Source organism: Balaenoptera physalus (assembly GCF_965194825.1).
Source record: "Balaenoptera physalus genome assembly, chromosome: 1".
Classification (NCBI taxonomy): domain Eukaryota; kingdom Metazoa; phylum Chordata; class Mammalia; order Artiodactyla; family Balaenopteridae; genus Balaenoptera; species Balaenoptera physalus.
Genome location: NC_138882.1, coordinates 158,304,133 through 158,325,231, shown reverse-complemented (window position 1 = coordinate 158,325,231; position 21,099 = coordinate 158,304,133). Strand labels below are relative to the sequence as shown.

At 39.4% G+C, this 21,099-nt stretch overlaps 1 protein-coding gene across 15 annotated transcripts in view; it reads left to right on the top strand.

Annotated features, from left to right (window-relative positions):
• The window catches only part of MAST2 (microtubule associated serine/threonine kinase 2), a 201,865-nt gene that overhangs the window by 99,195 nt on the left and 81,571 nt on the right, over positions 1 to 21,099 (top strand). Inside the window, exons 1-2 of one of the 15 annotated variants that reach the window (XM_082454307.1) lie at positions 13,303 to 13,572; positions 16,359 to 16,553. The exons of 12 other annotated variants lie outside the window; for them this stretch is intronic. In XM_082454307.1, coding sequence (XP_082310433.1) covers positions 13,526 to 13,572; positions 16,359 to 16,553 — 242 coding nt within the window. In that variant the 5' untranslated portion in view covers positions 13,303 to 13,525. Of the gene's footprint in view, positions 1 to 13,301; positions 13,573 to 16,358; positions 16,554 to 21,099 lie in introns of those variants that run through there. 2 more of the 15 variants (XM_082454309.1, XM_082454308.1) reach the window with 2 other exon arrangements.

The window sequence follows — 21,099 nt, the reverse complement described above, 5'->3', positions numbered from 1 at the left end:
TCTGGAGAATGTGCTAAAAAGAGATACCACCTGCTACACACAGTAAATCCTTTGTGTGGTGTCAGTGGTGCCTGATATAAGACTTTAGTTTCTGTGTGGACTTTGCAAATCAGGAAATTTTGGTACCTGTAAGGACTTTGAAGGCCAGAGTGATAGCTTTGTGTTACATTTAACAGTATTTTTTTTTTAAATTGGGCTTATACAGGAAATGATCTTACATAGGTTCTCTACCTCTCCAGTGGGAAGGCAGGGATTGGCAGAGATTGGCAGGGATGAGCAATAGTTATTACTAATTTCCCAATAGGAACCATTTTGTTGTTAAAAAATGGACATGGTTTGTCAGTGAGCCATAAGTATGTGGACACAAGACCTGAAAATGGAGAATTCGTGAGAATCTGTTTTGTTACTGTTATGTTGAAAATAGCTATCATTATGCTGATCATCTGCACGTTTATATGTCTTGACCTTGCAACTACCAATTCACTATAATGTACTTGGATATCTCAGAGACAGCTCATCTTTAGCATTTATAAAACCAAAGGTAGGGACTTCCCTGGTGGCACAGTGGTTAGGAATCCACCTGCCAACACAGGGGACACAGGTTCGAGTCCTGGTCCGGGAAGGTCCCACATGCTGCGGAGCAACAAAGCCCGTGCACCGCAACTACTGAGCCTGTGCTCTAGAGCCCGCAAGCCACAACTACTGAGCCCACGTGCCACAACTATTGAAGCCTGCGTGCCTAGAGCCCCTGCTCCGCAACAAGAGAAGCTACTGCATTGAGAAGCCCGCGCACCGCAAGGAAGAGTAGCCCCCCCTCGCCGCAACTAGAGAAAGCCCGTGCGCAGCAACAAAGACCCAACGCAGCCATAAATAAATAAATAAATAAATGTATAAAAACAAAAAACAAAAAACCAAAGGTATTATCTTTCTCAGAAATCTACTCCTCTCTTATTCTCTAGCTTACTAAATGGTACCACTTCCTCAAGATAGAAAACTCAGTTATTCTTGTCACCTGTCTCTGCCTCACACCAACTCCTTTCTTTTATACCTCTAAATATCTCTTAAGTTCTTCTACTTCTTTCTACTACCACTGGTGTGTCCATATTGTCCAAGCCATTGTAATATCTTGGCTCTGCTACTGCTGTAACTTTCTAACCAGTTTTTCTTTGTCTAGCATTGCTTACCCCCCAGTCCACCCATCCATTATAGAATAGCCAGAAAAAGTTTTTTAAAGTACGGATTTGATTATTAGATGTTTATTTAAACTCATTTAGTGCATTTTTTATTACTCTTAGGATCACATCTGAAAGTCTTGACATGGTCCATAAAACTGTCTGTACAATCTGATTCCTGCCTTTGTCTCTATATTTTGCACAGTGTGTTCTCTGTTCCTGGAATGTTCTTTTCTTCATCTATGCCTGGCTAGCTCCTACTTATTCTTTAAGTCTCAGCTTACATCTCACTTCCTTATGAAAGGTTTTTCTGATCTCACCCATACCTTGCTGTCCCTAGGCTAAGTTGAGTTTCCCAGAATGTACTTTGATTAAACCCTGTACTTTCCCTTTATAGTTCTCACAGCAATTGTAAATAAGGAATTACTTGTCTGTCTTCTCCCATTGGATTGTCTATTAGTCTGCTTGGGCTGTCATAACAAAATACCAGGACTTCCCTGGTGGCGCAGTGGTTAAGAATCTGCCTGCCAATGCAGGGGACACGAGTTTGAGCCCTGGTCCAGGAACATCCCACATACCGTGGAACAACTAAGCCTGTGCACCACAACTACTGAGCCTGCACTCTAGGGCCCGCATGCCACAACTACTGAGCCCGTGTGCTGCAACTACTGAAACCTGCGTGCCTAGAGCCCGTGCTCTGCAACAAGAGAAGCCACCACAATGAGAAGCCCGAGCACCGCAACAAAGAGTAGCCCCCACTCACCACAACTAGAGAAAGCCCGCGCACAGCAGCGAAGACCCAACGCAGCCAAAAATTATTAAAATTAAAAAAAAAACAAAAACAAAGAACAACAAAATACCACAGGCTAGGGGCTTAAACAACAGAAATTAATTTTCTCATAGTTCTGGAGGCTAGATGTCCAAGATCAAGGTGCCAGTTGGTTTCTAAGGAGGGCTGTCTTCCTGGCTTGCAGATAGCCACCTTCTCACTGTGTGCTCACATGGCCTTTCCTCTGTGTGTGTGTGTGTGTGTGTGTGTGTGTGTGTGTGTGTGTAAGGGGGGGTGGAGAGAAAGAGAAAGGTTGAGGATCGAGATCTTCCTTCTCTTATAAGGTCACCAGGCCTATTGGATAAGGGCTCCATTCTTACGACCTCATTTAACCTTAATTACCTCCTGAAGATCCTATCTCCAAGTACAGTCATTGGGGGTTAGAGCTTCAACATATGAATTTTGGGTGGGGGACACAATTCAGTCCATAGCAGATGGTAAGCTCCATGAGGTCAAGACCATGTTGTGTGGTACATGGGCCTAGGGCCTAGTATGGAGTTTAACACATAGTAGGCAGCCACTTAGGCCCATTCCTTACATTTGTGTGATCTGGGACAAGAATATAAATGGAGATATAAATGCTTAAGAATTTTAAGTAAAGCTAACAAACTGTAAAATAAAATATGTTCTACCCTCCTATCTTGAGAAATATAGTTTCATAATAACAAATTACAAAAAATATGGGTGAAACTATTGATTTTTAAAGTGCTAAATATTTTATTAATATTTAATTTAATATTATTAACTATTAATAACAATGAGTACCAGGCGGACGTTGCAGCCAATTCAAAGGAGAAGTGAAAAAAGTACAAATTTATATGTAGTAAAGAAATGTTGACATAAATTTATAAATTGTTACAAACCTGGATTTTTCTGTGGGGAGAAGGGAAGTCAGTTGAACCTCCACTATACAGAATTTATTTGCATATCTATAGACAAGAGCTATTTTGTATTGCTATCAGTTATCTGTAACTTAGAGAGCTGTAAAATAGCACAAAGGCAATAAAAGACTAGAATCAAATAATTTAGTCTCTAAACAATACATAGTTTTCAATCTGAAGATTATTATTTTTTTCTTTACTTACACCAAGTTTTCTTACAGTCTCTCCCACCCTTTTTTTTTAAAAAAATTTATTTATTTATTTTTGGCTGCATTGGGTCTTCATTGCTGCGCGCGGGCTTTCTGTAGTTGCAGCGAGCAGGGCTGGGGACTACTCATCGTTGCAGTGCGCGGGCTTCTCATTGCGGTGGCTTCTCTTGTTGAGGAGCACGGGCTCTAGGCGCACAGGCTTCAGTAGTTGTGGCACACAAGCTCAGTAGTTGTGGCTCGCGGGCTCTAGAACACAGGCTCAGTAGTTGTGGCACGTGGGCTTAGTTGCTCCGCGGCATGTGGGATCTTCCCGGACCAGGGATCGAACCGGTGTCCCCTGCATTGGGGCGGGCGGATTCTTAACCACTGCGCCACCAGGGAAGTCCCTCTCCCACCCTTTTGATTAAAGCAATCTCAAATATTACTCTTGATCATAAAACAAGGTTGGTCTCATTAAATTTGGCCTAGTTTTTTACATAGGGGTAGCAATAAGGTTAATTTACTGTTTGGCCTTCTTAAGTTTGCTTTGCTGGGAATTTTATAAAGAATCTCAGATTGAACTTTTAAAAGCCACTGTTACTTGTATTTCAAGGCTAGAGAGCCAAGCTTAAGAAACTCTTTATCAGCGACTTCCCTGGTGGCGCAGTGGTTAAGAATCCGCCTGCCAGTGCAGGGGACACGTGTTCGAGCCCTGGTCCGGGAAGACCCCACAGGCCATGGAGCAACAAAGCCCGTGCACCACAACTACTGAAGGCTGCGCGCCTAGAGCCCGTGCTCTGCAACAAGAGAAGCCACCGCAGTGAGAAGCCCGCACACTGCAACGAAGAGTAGCTCCCACTCGCCGCAACTAGAGAAAGCCCACACGCAGCAACGAAGACCCAACACAGCCAAAAATAAAATTAATTAATTAATTTAAAAAAAGAAACTTTATCAGATTTCTTCTGTAGTACCTATAAATTTGGGTGGATTCTTCTGTTTTCAAGGTCCTTAAAAATGTCCTAAGGGTCTTGGGTCTGCCAGGAGGTGATCTGCTGGACCCTATAAAGCCAGGTACCAGGCCATTTTTCCTGGGAGGGTTTTGTATTTATTGGCTTCAAAAAGTCAACCTTAGTTCTTTAAAAGTGGTTTGGGGCTTCCCTGGTGGCGCAGTGGTTGAGAATCTGCCTGCCAATGCAGGGCACACGGGTTCGAGCCCTGGTCTGGGAAGATCCCACATGCCGCAGAGCGACTAGGCCCGTGAGCCACAATTACTGAGCCTGCGCGTCTGGAGCCTGTGCTCCGCAACAAGAGAGGCCGCGATAGTGAAGAGGCCCGCGCACCGCGATGAAGAGTGGCCCCCACTTGCCGCTAGAGAAAGCCCTCGCACAGAAACGAAGACCCAACACAACCATAAATAAATAAATAAAAATTAAAAAAAAAAAAACAACTTATAAATTAAAAAAAAAAAAAAAAGTGGTTTGTTATACCTGATTAAATAAGTAGCATTCTCAAATATGACATTTTGACAAACTTTTGGTTGCATAACCATTTTTTACAATTTTATTTTAAGGGGATTCAATAAGGAAATTTAGTAAGACTTTCGCAAGTCCCATTGGGGGTAGTCAGTGAGAATCAGATATGATTTAGAAATGTTTCCTTTTACAAAAGCAAATTATTAAGGATTTAGATAGCTTAAGAAGAAAGAGTAGGCTTCCTTATATATCCAGAAAATAGACTTTAAGGCAGTATTCCAAACAAACTACAGTCATCCCTCATTAGTTCATTCAATCGTAGTGTAATTAATTTTCATTTCACTGGATCTTAGGTTGGTAGTCTGCTTCTTGACTAAAAAGAGCTCTGGAAATTCTGACTCAGTCCACTGGAATGGTCTGAAAGTTTTCCAGTTGTCCAAGTGATAGCATCAGAAGCCTGTACCCAAGAGTCTATTCTTTGAAGTGTCAAATAGTTTGAAATACCTGCTGCAGTCCTTTTCCGTGGGACTCAGACAATTGTTTGTTGAAAACACAGACTTTGGCTTCTAGTTGATTATAGAGCCTTCAAACTAGCATCAGTGTAAAACAAAATCTCTTCGTAAATGACAGAGACTTAAAAGAGCTGTGGTCAGTTTATTATGGACAATTTTTAAATGTGAAAGGTCTGATGAGAGTTTATAACAAGAATAATGCAACTAACAGGGAATTAAGTTTTTCTGTAGCATGCAGAACAAGAATAATAAAACCAATTCAAAAAAATATGGATGAACATAACTTTTACAGAGGAAAAATTCTTGATATATATATAACATAATAATCTTATGGCAGAGAACATACCAAGACCAAACTAAGGATATCAAGTAAAAAGATTTAGTAAGTCTGCAGTAAATGCTGGACATTTATCAATATATTTTTATAAAATTCCATTGACCTAGAAGATGCTAGATTTAGATTTTAAAAGTAAGGCTTCTACCAAGTAAGCATTTTAAATGATAACTGAAATTAAGACTAAAAACACTAAACTATTATTTCCTAAAATCTGGCAAAATGCCATGAGGACTCATAAAACAGAAACACATTATGGGATAGCAAGGGCATTGACAAATCTCTAGGAACGTCCCATAGTTATACAGTTTCTAGAATATTTATATTCATAGCATTTTAGCTGTACATATTTCAACTAGGGAAGGCTGAGCATCTTTTCTTATTTGACAACTTTTCCCATGAAACTCATCAATAGTAAAACATCAAATAAACCAAATTATCTCTGGCATCTCTCTAAAAATGTGAAAGAACACTTCTTTGTGATTTTTGCAGGAATGTTCTGGGATATCTCAAAGATATTTTTAGGTGGTAAGAATATACTGAAAGTTTTATTTTACTGTTTCTTATATTTAGGAACTGATTTGGGGAAGGCTAAACTGCAAAGAGTTGTCAGTGAAAACACAAAGATAAGAGTTTGGTGTTTGAGAAACAATACCTGGTTACTTAACCAAGGTGACAATAAAACATTTAAAAATAAACAGAGAAGGTAACACAATTTTGAATAACCTCAGCTTTTTCATGAGGAACCTTATTTTGCGTGTTTTCTTAAATAATTAAGGGCATAATAAGTCAGAATAAAGCAAAGAAAGTTATTCTATTAAGACACAAAATATTTGCTATCTGGGCATATTACCTAGAAAAAAAGAATACACTTTAATAAGGTAGGTGAAGGCAATAAACAATAAACCAGGGAAACTGGCCCATCAAAATTGAGCAGACTTGGCTAAGATTTTAACCAGTTCATGGCTTTTCAGACTCACGGCATGGTATCATAAACCATGGCAAACAAAAATCACTTTCCTAATTTTGTTCTTTATTACTCTGCTTCATATTCTGGAACATATTTACACTTTACTTGAGGACAGTTCTTAGGGTGTTGTCAGATCAGATTTAATTTTATAGTAATACTGAGATGATATTAACATGTAATGTGTTTATCATGCTCTCTTCAAATGAATCAATAGATAAACATTTTTAAATGTCTGAGAGGTAATTAGATTTAGATGAAGTCCTGAGGGTAGGGTACCCATGATGGGATTAGTGTCCTTTTAAGAAGAGGGAGAGAGACCAGAAAGTACCTGTGGCTCTCCCCTTCCTCTGCCTCCCCCCTCCTCTCCCTTCCCCTCTCTCTCTCTGCCATGAGGACACAGTGAGAAGGTGACTGCTGGCTGCAACCCAGGAAGTGGGCCCTACAAGGAACCAAATCTGCTAGCACCTTGATCTTGGACTTCCCAGCCTCCAGACTGTGAGAAATAAATGTCTGTTGTTTAAGCCAAACACACACATACAAAACCTTTCAGTTTCCATTTGTAGTACATGTTATTATTGATAGTTATTATCCATAGAAATAAGCTCTTTGGGGGTCCCCAAAAAGTTTTGCTTGATGAATTTTGAGAAATATATATGAAACTGCACAACTCAGATTGGGACTCGAACTTAGCCAGAATCCAGACTGGGACTTGAACCCATGGGGCAGGACTCGAACCTGGCCAGAACCCAGGTTGGGACTTGAACCCACTGTCTTTTAATTGAGATCACATACCTGGTCTCAGGACTTAATGAAACTCAGGTTCTGTATGTCTAGTTGCAGAAAGAATTCAATGAGAGACAAAGTGATAGGTAAGAAGTGGATTTATTTAGAGAGATAACACATTCCACAGACAGAATGCCGTCTGTCTCAAAAGGTAAGCGTAGCCCCAGGGCATGGGGCTATCTTGGAAAGTGAGAGCAGACATGGGAGAAACACACTCCACAGACAGAGTGTGGGCCATCTCAGAGGCCCTGATATATGGGGTGGTTAGTTTTTATGGACTGGGTAATTTCATAGGCTAACAAGTGGGAGGATTATTCCAACCATTTTGGAAAAGGGGCAGAGATTTATAGGAATTGGGCCACCGCCCACTTTTTGGCCTTTTATGGTCTGCCTCGAAACTGTCATGGCTCTGGCGGATGTGTCATTTAGCATATGCTAAGGTATTATGATGCTCATAATGTATTATGAGCATATAATGAAGCTCAAGATCTACAGGAAGTCGAATCTTCTGCCATCTTGGACCTAATCGGTTCTAACCAGTTTTTGTCATGTTCTTAAGGGCTATGTCATGCTTTTAGAGGTTGTACCCTGCCCATTTCCCTCCTGTTTTATATACACCATGCAATTACCACCACAACCAGGATATAGAACAGTTTTATTACCCCAAATATTGCCTGTGTAGTTTTGCAGTCAATTCTTCTTTCACCTCTTGGTCCCAGGCAATCACTGATCTGCTTTTTGGCACTCTAGATGAGTTTTGCCTGTGGCAGAATTTCATATAAGTGAAAATCATACAGTATCTACTCTTTTATATTTAGCTTCGGTGTTCCTGTTCATTTTAATACTTAGTATACCTTGTGTGAATAGACCACTCTTTGTTTGATGGATATTTGAGTTATTTCTGTTACTGAATTGAACTTGGGTATGCTTGCCCGCCACAGCAAAGCCAGCCTACTGACACTGACTGGGTTGTGGTGAAGGAAAGTACAGCATTTATTGCAGGGCACCAAGCAAGGAGAATGGGCAGCTCATGTTCTAAAAACACAAACTCCATGATGGCTTTCAGGAAAGGACTTTTAAGGCAACATTAGGGGTGGGATTGCAGGGTGCATGGTCAGCTCATGGACTGTCTTCTGATTGGTTGTTGGTGGTGAAGTAACAGGGTGATGTTTTGTTAATCTTAATCATCAACCTTCTGGTTCCGAGCAGTCTGGGGTCTACCTGCTTGTGCTCAGCATGTAGTCACCATCCTCCACTTGGGTGGGGGGGTCTTAGTTCCTGCAGAACAACTCAAAGATATGCATTGGATTGTTATGTATATCCCTTAAGAAGGAGCTAGGACTCTGTTTTATTGCTGAACTATTGTTTAAGCTATCATTACTTTTCTTACTTGACTGCTTTTCCTTTGTTTCTGCATTCCCTTACTTCCCTAATTAGTAACTGCTTAAGTCTGCTCTTTGGAACTCAGGGAAGGCCTAGGAGACTAAAGCCTTTTTCTACAAACAAGAAACAGGGGACATGGAGAGGTCTGTCACCCAGAGAGCCCTACAGGGTCCTGCTTGTTTTCATTTACAGTTTTTGGATATCGTGAATAAAAGTGCTATGATATTCATATACAAGTCTTTTTATGGACATATGTTTTCATTTCTCTTGGGTGTATAGCCAGGAGTGGTCAGACCATAAAAACAGTATCCCAGTCATTGCTACCACCAGTGGGAGTAACTTATCAGCCATAAACAAACCTAAAACAAAACCGAATTATATAGAGGAAAATTAAAATTAGAAAAGGAGAGACTAGGCCAACTTCAGATCGCCACTTCAGATTTACCTCTCAAATTCAAGAAGAGAAATGCCTGGGCAGTCCACATGAGATGCACTTCTTTCATGTGGCTCTGTGAGGTGAATCCATTGGACATTTTGGTGGAAGACTTCCAACACTGTTTAACAGGTAATTTTCCAAAAAAGATAAAATCATGGCTCTCATCCAGATATAAAATGAAAACATTTAAAGGTTAGAGAAACAGACAGATATTACAACCAATTATCAATTTTTCCATTATCAATTTTATATGATTGAAAGTTGGCAAAATATTAAAGATGATAATTGAATTAATACTGCACCCATCTAGGTGTTCATCTGTTTGAGCAGTAAAGGCAAACAATTCATGTTATAAAAATGTCCATACTTTTCCTTGACTTTATTAGCAAAGCCACTATATTGTAATTAAGATTTTCTTATAAATTGTTTTGTTTTTATGTCAATTATATCACAAAGACTAGGGAAAAAGAATGTAAAGTGTGTTGTTAATAATTATGTTGTTTACATATTGGAATATTTTGAATATACTAGGTTAAATATATTAAAATTTTAAAATTGTGTTATTTTTTTTTGAATAGTAAATTTTTTTTAATTTAAAAAATGTATATACACAGAAGAAACTCCAGAGAGTAGAAAATCAAATGTTTAAGAATATACAAGAAATAATTAGCAATAATTATCATTGGACAGGACATTTCATCTTGGCATACTTTATGTCCTTCAATACAAACTTTCATATAAAATTGTGTTATTTTGACAATACCAGCTTAATAGACTTTCTTGAGTCATTTTGTTTATTAGTTTTTTTTTTTTTAATTAGAGGTTATTTGTTCTGCTGTAGCAGTAGAAATTGGAGTTGGCAAAAAAAAAATTCTTAAAAGCAATACATGGATTTAGAAATGAACCACGAACTTCACACATCAAACTTTGTAATGGAGTCTCATGATAAATTATTGTTGTCACAGAAGATATTAAGCAATATTTTAATATCACCTTATAAATTGCTGTCACTTATGTTGCAGTTTCACCATCTCTTAAAGCAGTAGCTAGGCAGCCGTATGACATGTCTTAAGATCTCCTTTGGGACTTCCCTGGTGGTCCAGTGGTTAAGACTCCGCACTCCCAATGCAGGGGGCCCGGGTTCGATCCCTGGTCGGGGAACTAGATCCCTCATGCCTCAACTAGAGATCCTGCATGCCGCAACTAAGTCCCGGCGTGACCAAATAAATAAATAAATATTAAAAAAAAAAAAAAAGATCTTCTTTAATGTTTTCAGTGCTGGGATATTATAAAGAAAACCAAAAATAGCAGACTAAACCTTGATCTGTGATGGTCCTAATAAAGTAGTCTATAGAAATCAGTTTGGGGTTATTTTTTGGTGAATCTTCTTCATAGTCATGCATGATGAATGTACTCTAAAGTAGCCCCTGTAGTCTCCTCCTCCTGGTGTTCATTTTTTTGTGTAATCCTACTCCCTTTGAGTGTGGCAGTACCTGTGACTTGCTTCTAACCACTGAAACATAATAAAAGTGATAAGATGTCATTCATGTGGCTATATTATGGTATATAAGACTTTGTCTAGTTAGTAGACTTACCATAGAAACAGTCTGTACTGGCTTGGTGAAGTAGGCAGCTATGCTGGGAAAGCCCTTGTGACCAGGAACTATGGTAGCCTGTAGGAGCTGAGGTTGGCTTTCACTTGATATCCAGCAAGAAGCTAGGGCCCTCAGTCCCATGGCCACAAGGAAATTAATTCGGCTAACTACCTGATTGAGCTTAGAAGTGGATTCTTCCCTAGCCAAACTGCCATATAAGAATGCAACCTGGGTGACACATGATTGCAGCCTTGTGAGACCCTAAACAGAGGACCTAGATAAGCTGTGCTTGAATTCTTGACTGACAGAAACTGTGAAATAATAAATGTGTGTTGTCTTAAGTGGCTATGTTTGTGGTAATTGGTTATGCAACAGAAAATGAATACATCATGCAAACTTACTTTTTCCACTTTTTTGCTTTAATCTCCTTATATTTTATTGCAGTGTTACTTTCATTGTATCTGCTATGTGGAATTTCTTTTGGCTAAAATATTTTTAACCTTTTAAAAAGTGAAAGAGCCAAATAGCCAAACTTAGATTTCTTTTGTTTTTTTGCCCTTCCCCCATCCTTGTCAAATGATAAATGATAACTGTATGTTTAGGTTTGTAAAAACCACCACATAATTTTCTGTGATGGTTGTACCATTTTATACTCCTACCAGTGATATTGAGAGCTCTAGTTGGCCCACATCTATACTAACAATTGTTATAGTAAGACTTTAAATTTTAAGGCCAATCTAAGTGGATGGATAGTGTTATTCATTGTGGTTTTAACTTGCATTTCTTGGATGAAAAATGATGTTAATAATAACGACATAAAGCAGCCAACATTTGTAAGTAATTACTGTTTACTAGATTCTATTCTAAGCACTCTATGCATAATAACCAAATAGTCCTCATCACAGCCCTATGATATATGTGCTGTTATTCCGTTATTGTTGTTATTATTATTATTACTACTATTATTATTAAGTAGCCTGGGGTTGGGTATTGGCGAGTGGAGAATATTGAGTAGAAACTCAGGACCGTGGCCTTAACTGCATGGCCTCGGCTTGGGATGAGGATAGATTGCAGCTAGTCTGTTAGATGTGGAAGTGTGGGCTTCTGTGACTGACCCTCATATCATCACGAGACTTTCCCAAAGTGGGACCCAGTACTTGTTCAGAGGTGCTAGATTTCTGAGAGAGTGTTTCCATTTTTGTTATAGAGAACAGGGGATTCTGGAAAGGAGCTGTGAGAGCCAAATGATTGGGCTGGTACATGGAGAGGGAAAGTGAGTGTCTGTAGCTGCCGGGTGGGGTGGGTTTGCTTGGGTCATTAGAGCAGTGGCTGGCAAACTTTTTAGACTATGACCCTCAAAAGTAAATAGATTTTTACATTGTAACCCATGACACATGTTTATACTTGTATATTATACATATTTCAATAACAGTTGTCACAAACACACAGATTTCACTAAATAATTCTTATCCTTACTCTGTGTGAAGCACTTCAATATTTTCTTTTCTATTCTATTTCGTTCTGTTTCTCTTTTAAGAAAATATTGGTCCCGACTTCCTAAATTGATCTCATGACTCACTAAAGAGTTGTGACCTGCAGTTAAAAAAGCACTGGTTGGAGTATGAATTAATCTTTTGAATGTTACCCTAGAAAAACAGTTTGACATACTTTGTCATCTAGGTGAATGAGAGGAGCCCGTCAGAGTTGGCAGGTGCTCTGAAGCAGGGGACCAAGACTTTTTGCTTAATCTCAGCTCCCTTAGCTGTCAGTGTTTATTAGCTCAGTAGTTTACTTGATCAATTGGCCAGGCTGCTTTTGTCAGATGGTTTCTTATGCGTTTGCACTTATCTTCTCCTTTAGATTGGGAGCTTGCCCTCCTGGGAGGGCAAGACCTACAATAATAGCTAACAGTTCTGTAGCACTTCCTCTGTGCTAGGCAGTTTTCTGTTTTACATATATCAGTCTTTACCACAACATACCTCTTAGGTACCTTAGTAATTTTCATTCTACAGATGGGCAAACTGGAGCATGCAAAGGTTCAGTGGTTTACCCTTCTTTACAGTTCTTCTGCAGCTTATCTCACCTTACCTTGTATAACATCTGCCATATAAATTATTTCATTAATAGTTTCTGGATGAAATTAAACTAAATAGTTTCTAGGCTTATTTTTCTTAACTTTCCTTATGCCTTTTTATTTCTTTTTACCACAAGGTTATTTAAGTAATTGGAGAGTAATAGAAATTGAATTTAAAATGATGCTGGACTTAGTCTAAAGAAGGAGTACAGAGTTTACTTAAATTGGTCAGATTCTGAATTTGAATAATGACTATGCCTTGAACCCCAACATTACAACTCTGTCATCCTCCATCAGGCCTGGGTTTGAGAATGAATAATGTTGCAGAAATGCCCACATATTCTTAGCTCATTATTTACTGATTTGGGATCCTTAATATGCTTTGTTCCATTCCCCTGCCCACTGCAACAGCTGTTCTAGTCTGGACCACGCCTCCTGAGTTAATAGTATTTCTGTCACAGTGTGAGTTTTCAAGTTGGTATGTGCAGTTTCTGCCAGAGTCTTTATTGTTGCCAGGTCTCAGGGTTGGAGGTTGCAACTGATTTGTGGGGGAGGGGATTTGATGCTTGTCACTGAGGAGGAACAAGGTGCTCCCTGGGGCTCTGATTTGTTGCAGGCTGAGTGTGAATGATGTCAGGCGGATCAGAGGACAGCTGATACATTTGGGATCTGGGACTCCTCACTCTGCCTCACTGCTGCGTTTTGTGCTCTTGGGTCTTTTTAAGGGGGGGTTCTGAAAATCATGTTTTTGAAGCAAAGTGCTTTAATTTTTCTCTTATATTTGGGAAGCCTTTGTAAGTTTCTTTTGGTTTATGACTGCATACCCCTTGTGTGAGAGAACTTCCTGCCAAGATTCCAAGTGTGAGAGGGCAAAAGCTTGAGTAGCCAGGAAAATCATGAAACGGAGGAGAGAGAGACCGGGAGCACCATGCCTGCGGATTCAGTAAGGAGGCTGGGGTCTCTGAGTGGAAACTGGCAGGTGTCAGGAAAAGAACTAATGCCAACTAACACGCCTTCATTTGCTTGGAAGAGACTCTGGTTTGGAGATGCCTGTCAGGAAGAGGACTGAGCTGGCTTAATAGATTCAAGGTCAAAACAGTGATCCCTGGCAGAGGCATACGGGGTTTTCTAATTCTGAAAACTGAGTTAGATGTCTTTTAGTGATTCTTAGGTACTTGGGAAGCTGGGTTAACAGTGAAGATCTTTTTTTCCTGTCTTGCAAGCAAATGTGTATTTAAAGTTAGTGCCAAAGCCCCATGAATGTGAGAAACAAATGGAAATGAAAGTATCTCTGCCTTTGACTAGAGAAGGTATTGTATTTCTGCCCTTGGCCTGTCAGCTCAGGACCTCAGATCTCTACCCTTGCAGATCCAAGCCTGAGTCTTTTAGGGTGTGACCTGAATTTTATTTCTATGTTGACCAATATAGAAATAATACTTAGGTAAGGATTTTGAAGCTGGGGAACGGAAGAAGACTTTCACTTCAGGGTAGCTTTCCCAAGAGCTGCTCAGGCTTATTTAATGAAGAAGTACTGAGTGAATTGATCAACAAATTAGGGAACCAGGGAAAGAAGTGCCCTAGGGTCCATGCCACCTCAGCGATCTGTCTTGAACTGCCTTTGCTGTAACTCACAGGGCAGAGGGAGAGCACTTCAGATTTTCTTCCCCTGAAGGGTAGTGGTTACGTGGAGACAGCATAGCTACTCAAGTAGGCAGACTTTGTCAGTGGGCTTCCTTTGGGTCGTTGCCCTTCCGTGCTAGTGGATGCTCATTGATTGAACTGATGATTCTACCAGACCTTGGAAAATCAAACTTGTTTGAAGTAAATAATTGGAAGGATTGGCAACTTTAAAAAAATGGTTTAGCCCCACATTAAAACTATGAAGTAAAAGACCACAATAGAGAAGCTTCATCAACTAAAGTGTCATTTAAAGTAAAGATAACTTGTGAGCAAAATTGGAAAAATTTCAATTAAGTTTGTAGTTTAAGAAAACATAAGGGGTTAAAAATCATGCTCACCGAACATTAGTGTACTGGTAATTGTAATCATTGTATCTGTTTTAGTGACTTTGAATTTGGGTTACGAAAACTCTCCCTGAGGATCTAGGAAGTAGTTTATCAATCACCTTTCCTTTTCCAAACAATCCTTTTTAGACTCTAGGCCCAGAGTCTAACCAGTTTGCAGAGTGGTAATTAAGAGCAAAAAAAGAATGAGATTTGGTTTTCATAGATTTTTTAAAATCCTTATTATATATTCATCAAATGGCTAAGCCTCGTCTTATGTAATAAGATTTAAGACTCCAGAATTTTGTAAAAGCAATATTATTCAGGTTAACAAGAAAGGTGTCTTGTTGTATGTTCTGATTAGCTCTAGCTTATATATACTGTTGACCCTTGAACAACACACTTATACCGCAGATTTTTTTCAATAAATATGTCCTAGGGTACTACACGATCCACAGTTGGTTGAACCTGCAGATGCAGAACCTCAGATACGGAGTGCCGACTGTGAAGTAGGCGGATTTCCAACTGCGAGGGGTGTTGGCACCCCTAACCCCTGCGTTGTTCAAGGGTCACCTGTACTAGGGAGCTGATTTTTAAAATTCCTTAGATTTTAAAAATTATTTAGAGCTCTTTAGCAAAGTGAAAATTCTTTTTGAAAGTGAAAAATTAATCAAAAATTAATATTTTGCTTGTAATTTAAAAAATATGTTGTATTTGTAGAAATTTGGATATGCATGTAATTTTAAATAGTTATCTGCCATCCACTTTCCTATCCTATTATATCCTCATATTAAATACTCATCTGAGAAATATGCTGGAGCCAGCTAGAGGGATAATACATAGGAAGGTGAAGATTTCCTTTGAATATATGTAATTAAACACAAGCAGGATGTCACCAAATCCAAACAGGCAGCAATAACAATACAGGAAACTAATATCATTTTAAAACAGGTGCTTATGTGATACTTAATTTTTTTCCTATCTTGGAAATAAAATATTGTAGTTAAATGTGGTATTTGTATAGAAAGCTATGCCACTACTATAGCAAATTAAATGCTGTGCATCTGTCAGTTATTTTTCATCATCTGTGACAAGTCTATAAATGGTCAACAAAATAGAAATTCATATTTACCATCTGTCCGTTTTCAGTCTAATGATCTCACTTAATAGTCTTCTTTAGGACTTAACATGTCAAGATGGATAGATTGTTTTTAGGGGGAAAAAGTAACCTGCAAAACGAAAATTTAAATAGAAGCAAAATTTATTATACAGAGTAAAGTAACGTTATTTGGTGTACTCCTTAGGCAGAAGTTAGCTAAGTAACTTCGTATTATTGTAAATGTAACCTAACAACTTAAAAACTATTAAGAATGTTTTACTTTTATTGACATACACATTTTTCTAGGAAATGTTAGTCATTGAACACAAAATATTATCTACTGCTTGCTAATTGATGAGTTACAGTAAATTTACAATATTTTCCCAGAAGCCAATCTAAATACTTTGAATATCCAAAGCTTAAATTTTTGGTTTTAATTCTGTGGATTAAGTTTTAGACTCAGTGGTCATTCTGTGCCAGCATTGGTACTGGGTATGATATTTGAGAATGGTTTTTGACCACTTACTTTTCTTGAGCCTCTTGCCTAAACTAACCCATCTTGAATGTTTCTTTTTGGCTGAGAAATTATCACTGACTCTGTCTTCTTCTACTGTGGTACCTTGTCAGAATCTCTGCTCTTTGTCGAGGATCTGAAGTAAACCGGCTCATACTTTCACCCACATCGGCTCCAACCCTGTCCCTCACTAAAGTCCCATTTAGTGCTGATTGTCCTCTGGCTACTTCTCCTCTTGCCTTCTTCCTGAACACACAAGCCCACAGCAGTCCTGGCAGTCCCAGTTCCAGCCGCTCACTGCAGTGGAGGTAAGAAACCTGCTGTGATAAACGTGGGCCTTGGTGATTGCTTCTGGCCTGATAGGTAAAACCTAGACCTTTCTCCTTAATAATGGGGAGAAATGGAATGAAAGTTATGGCCCTCTGTGAAAGGAATTTCACAGATCTCTGTTACATTCAAAATTAGGGAGAAAATAGTGTAGCATATCAGTAGTTAGATAATTGTGTGTCCATCTTAACTGATGGACAGCCCTGTAACCACCCCATAGGAGAAGCATAGCATGACAGGATGCTAGAGCTTTCTCAGGGTTAAATAGTCCAAACCCACATTTTACACAAAAGGAAAATTTGATTCCAAAACAGGTTAGGGGATTTGTTCACGTTGCTGAAAATAACCGCCTCCGCATTTCTTCCTGTCTTCCTTATGTTCAACGTTATTTGAGTACATACTATGTGCTTGGCACTGTTTTAAGCATAAAGGACCAAACCGTGATCACAAAGAGGTAAAGTCCCTGCCCTCAGGGAGCTTAGATTTTAGTGGAGGGAGGCAAACAAATTAGTGAGTAAATATTTAACAGATGGACATAAGTGATACTGAGAAAATAGAGTAGGCTAAGGGCAATAAGAAATGTGGGGCCCAGGGGTTGACATTTCATATAAGATGGCCAGGGAGGTCCTCAGTGATAAGTTGACATTTGAGTAAAGACCTGAAAGAAGTCACGGAGCCAGAATAGTGGTATCTGAAAGAAGAGTGTTTCAGACAGAGGCAACAGTAAGTGCCTAAGACCTGACCTAAGAGCTTGCTTTGTGTGTTCTTTGTGCAGCAGAGTCCAGTGAAGCTCGTGTGGAATGAGTTAGGTGGTGAGAGGTGGGAAATGAGGTCTGAGATGTAGTGGGAGCCAGAGATAGTAGAACTTTAAAGCCGTTATAAGGATTCTTACTTTTATGCTCAGCAAGATGAGAAGCTATTGACAGGTTTAAAGCAGAAGAATGTCATGATCTGACTTAGATGAAAAGAATCATTATGGTTATAGTTAGAAGGCTACTGTTATATTCTAGGTGAGAGACAGTGGTTTGAACCCACGATGGTGCAGGTGGTAAGAAGTGGTCAGATTTGCGGATCTATTTTGGAGGTAGAATTGATAGGATTTGTTGATGGATTAGATGCAGAATTTGAGAAGAAGATGAGTTAAGGATAACTGAAGGTTTGGGGCTGAACAGCTAGAAAATTGGAGTTACCATGAACTGAGACTGGGAAACTGCAAGAGATAGCTAATTAGACATTCAGTTAGAGATATGTGAGGTCTGGGCTAAAGAGCTGTAATTAGGAATTGTCAGTGTATAAGTGAAATGAATCATTAGGTTTGTGAGATCATCCAGTGAGTAGAGAAGGAGGAAATGTCAATGGATTGAGCCCTGGGGTGATCTGACTTTAAGAGGTTGGCCATTACCTTTATTACCTTCTTTGAAAAACCTCTGTTCCTCTTTTAGGCTTATGTCATTCCATTTTTTCTTTTATCCATGCTCATTGCTGTCATCCTCTAATTTAGTTTTGTTCTCTGAATTCACATTCAGAATCTAGGACAGAATCAGTTTTTAATGAACACAGTGATGAATCTAAATTCTGCAAAATCCTTACCACATACATGTGCCTAATGAACATGCTGTTATTTAGCAATTGAGCAAATACAGGTCGAAAGAAGAGAAAAATGATTCCAGTAAACAATGTGAATAAGTGAAGAAAATTCTAGAGCTACTGGCAGTGAATTTGACCTCTATTTAAAAATAGATGGGGCTTCCCTGGTGGCACAGTGGTTAAGAATCCGCCTGTCAATGCAGGGGACACGGGTTCGAGCCCTGGCCCGGGAAGATCCCACATGCCGCGGGGCAACTAAGCCCGTGCGCCATAACTACTGAGCCTGCGCTCTAGAGCCCCCGTGCCACAACTACTGAAGCCCGTGTGCCTAGAGCCCATGCTCTGCAACAATAGAAGCCACCGCAATGGGAAGCCTGCGCACTGCAACAAAGAGTAGCCCCTGCTTGCCGCAACTAGAGAAAGCTGCGCACAGCAACGAAGAACCAAAGCAGCCAAAAATAAATAAATAAAATAAATAAATTAAAAAAAAAATAGATGACCCAGGAAAGAGGGAACTAGGATCTACATACTGCCACCATACAGTGGCCATATTGGGATGTCTTTTATTTCCATGGAGTATAACTATTTTTATGGGCTGAATTGTGTCCCCCTAAAATTCATATGTTGAAGCTTTAACCCCCAGTACTTAGAATATGACTGTATTTGGAGACAGAGTCTTCACACAGGTAATTAAGGTTAAATATGGTCATTGGGGTAGGCTGTAATATGACTGGTGTACTTATAAGAAGAGTAGATTAGGTAGGACACAGACACAGAGGGAGAAGACAGCCATTTATAAGCCAAGGAGTGAGGCCTCAGAAGAAACTAACCCTGCTGACACCTTCTAGTCTCCAGAACTGGTAGGAAATAAATGTCTCTTGCTTAAGCCACCCAATCTGTGGTAGTTTGATATGGCAGCCCTAGCAAACTAACACAACTGTTGAGGCTTTTGGTTGCATTGCCGGAAAGGGCTAGAAATAGTAATTAGAACTGGCCCTGTTCAGAATCTTAACCCTTTTTATTGACTGCATCTTAGTGATGACTTAGGACCTTACAAATTGTTGTCCATAGTAATTTGAAGGACAATCAAGACATGGTTTTAAAATGATGCCCACTTTAACTCTTATACTACATTTCCGTTTTTTCCTTGATGAGAAGGGATGGGTCTGTTATAGACAGGCCTTGATGCTAGCTCTCAAGTGTCCTGGATGGGTATGATCAACCTTAAGAGGCATAATAAATATGATTGTGATTTGGGTTGAATTGATTAACCTTGAACATTTAGTCAACTTGTACATCTTCTAAGAATATGATTCTAGCCTGCTGATTGGTGCTGAGACATGGGTATTGCATTGTGGATATAACCCTATTTGAAGGAGTACTAGATATGGTCCTTGGTGTAATTGATGCCCCTAGAGAGAGGAGGCAGTTGTGTCTTTGGCCATTCATTGGAGCTGTAGACCTCCTGGGGATAGAAGTTGGGTCTTGGCAACTTCCTGGAACATAGAATGGCTTAGGTTTTGGTTCAGTTTTAAATTGCCATCATCTTTGTTGGCCCTAAAGTGCAGCAAGAAATCTTCATTAGAGTGAACTTTGTATTGGAAGGGTTCTGGCTGTAGCCTACTGCCTACTGCATAGGAATTCTTTTCATGTAGTCTCTAGTGAAAAAGCTATTCTTTGGTTGAATATCTTCAGCAACAAGAAGTTCACTATTGAAGTTTGCAGCTGGGACTAATTCAGCCCGCTGTCCCCTCCTGTGTCACATGTGTGAGAAGCTTTCTGTAGACTTTTATGGCAAAGGACAGGTGTTCCTTTGGGCCTCCTCCAAAACTAGGCAGCTTTTGAAACCCTTTTTTGGTAGTGTCAAGATTGTTTCCTACCAAAGAGAAAGCACTATTTTCACTTTACCAACACCTGCTTGTCTTATCTGTCTTTTTTTAAACTGCTTTTCAAAGTAACTCTAAAAGAGGAACGTCTCCAGAACTTGTTCTTATCCTGGCCCTGTTGTAGGCAAATCACTTCACTTCTTTCTGTCTCAGTTTTCTACATTATTAAACTGGGGATGGTGACAGCACGTCAGGTGTTGCTGTCAGGATTAGATGAGTCAACACATGTAAAATTGTTCAGGATAACAATTATAGTTGCTATAGCAGTTATTTTGCTATTTTTGTTAGAAAATTCACATGTTGCTGATCCTCACACTTCATGTTGCTTCCATTAATTTTCCTTTGGCTTCCATTAGTTTTCTCATATTCTAATTTTCCCTTGAGTAGCTCTAGGTATCACTTATCATTATGTCCTGCCCATGGAAGCTTTGTCATTGGCTAAGATAAGGCAGTGGCAGCTGGGTGCTCTCCTGCCTTCTTGCGCAGGCTCACTAATTATTGCAGCTAAAACTGACCTGTTGGGGCACACCAGGACATGGACTAAAACAAGAAACACTGAATTACATTCTTTTTTGGGCCATATTTTGGCAGTGGGAAAAGTCCATCAAAACAGGTTTCAAGGTGTTTCCCGCCTCCCACCCCCTTCCCACCCCCCACACCCCCCTCCACTATGTAAGGGAAAGAACAGCTTGAGAGTATATTCAGATGTGATTCTCCTGTTAGGGAAGGGAAAGTACTTTTTCTTTTTTTAATGGAAAGGTGAAGTAATGAAGAATACTAGCTGTGATTTAACCTCAGGAAACTTTATATGGGAGAGAATTATTCATAGATCCTGGCTTCAGTGACTCTGAATAAACATAATGGTTGTATTGGGCAAGATGTCAAAGGCTTGTTCTTGGATTAAGAGCAGGAAGCTGAAGGTTTCTAGGGTATTTCTGTTTCTGTTAGTAGGAAAATTTTGTTTTCTGGAAAACTTACTCTTTTTTTTAGACTTTGTATTATGGAAAATCTCCATAATATTCCAAAGTAGAGAGAGTAGTCTTACATCTCCAGT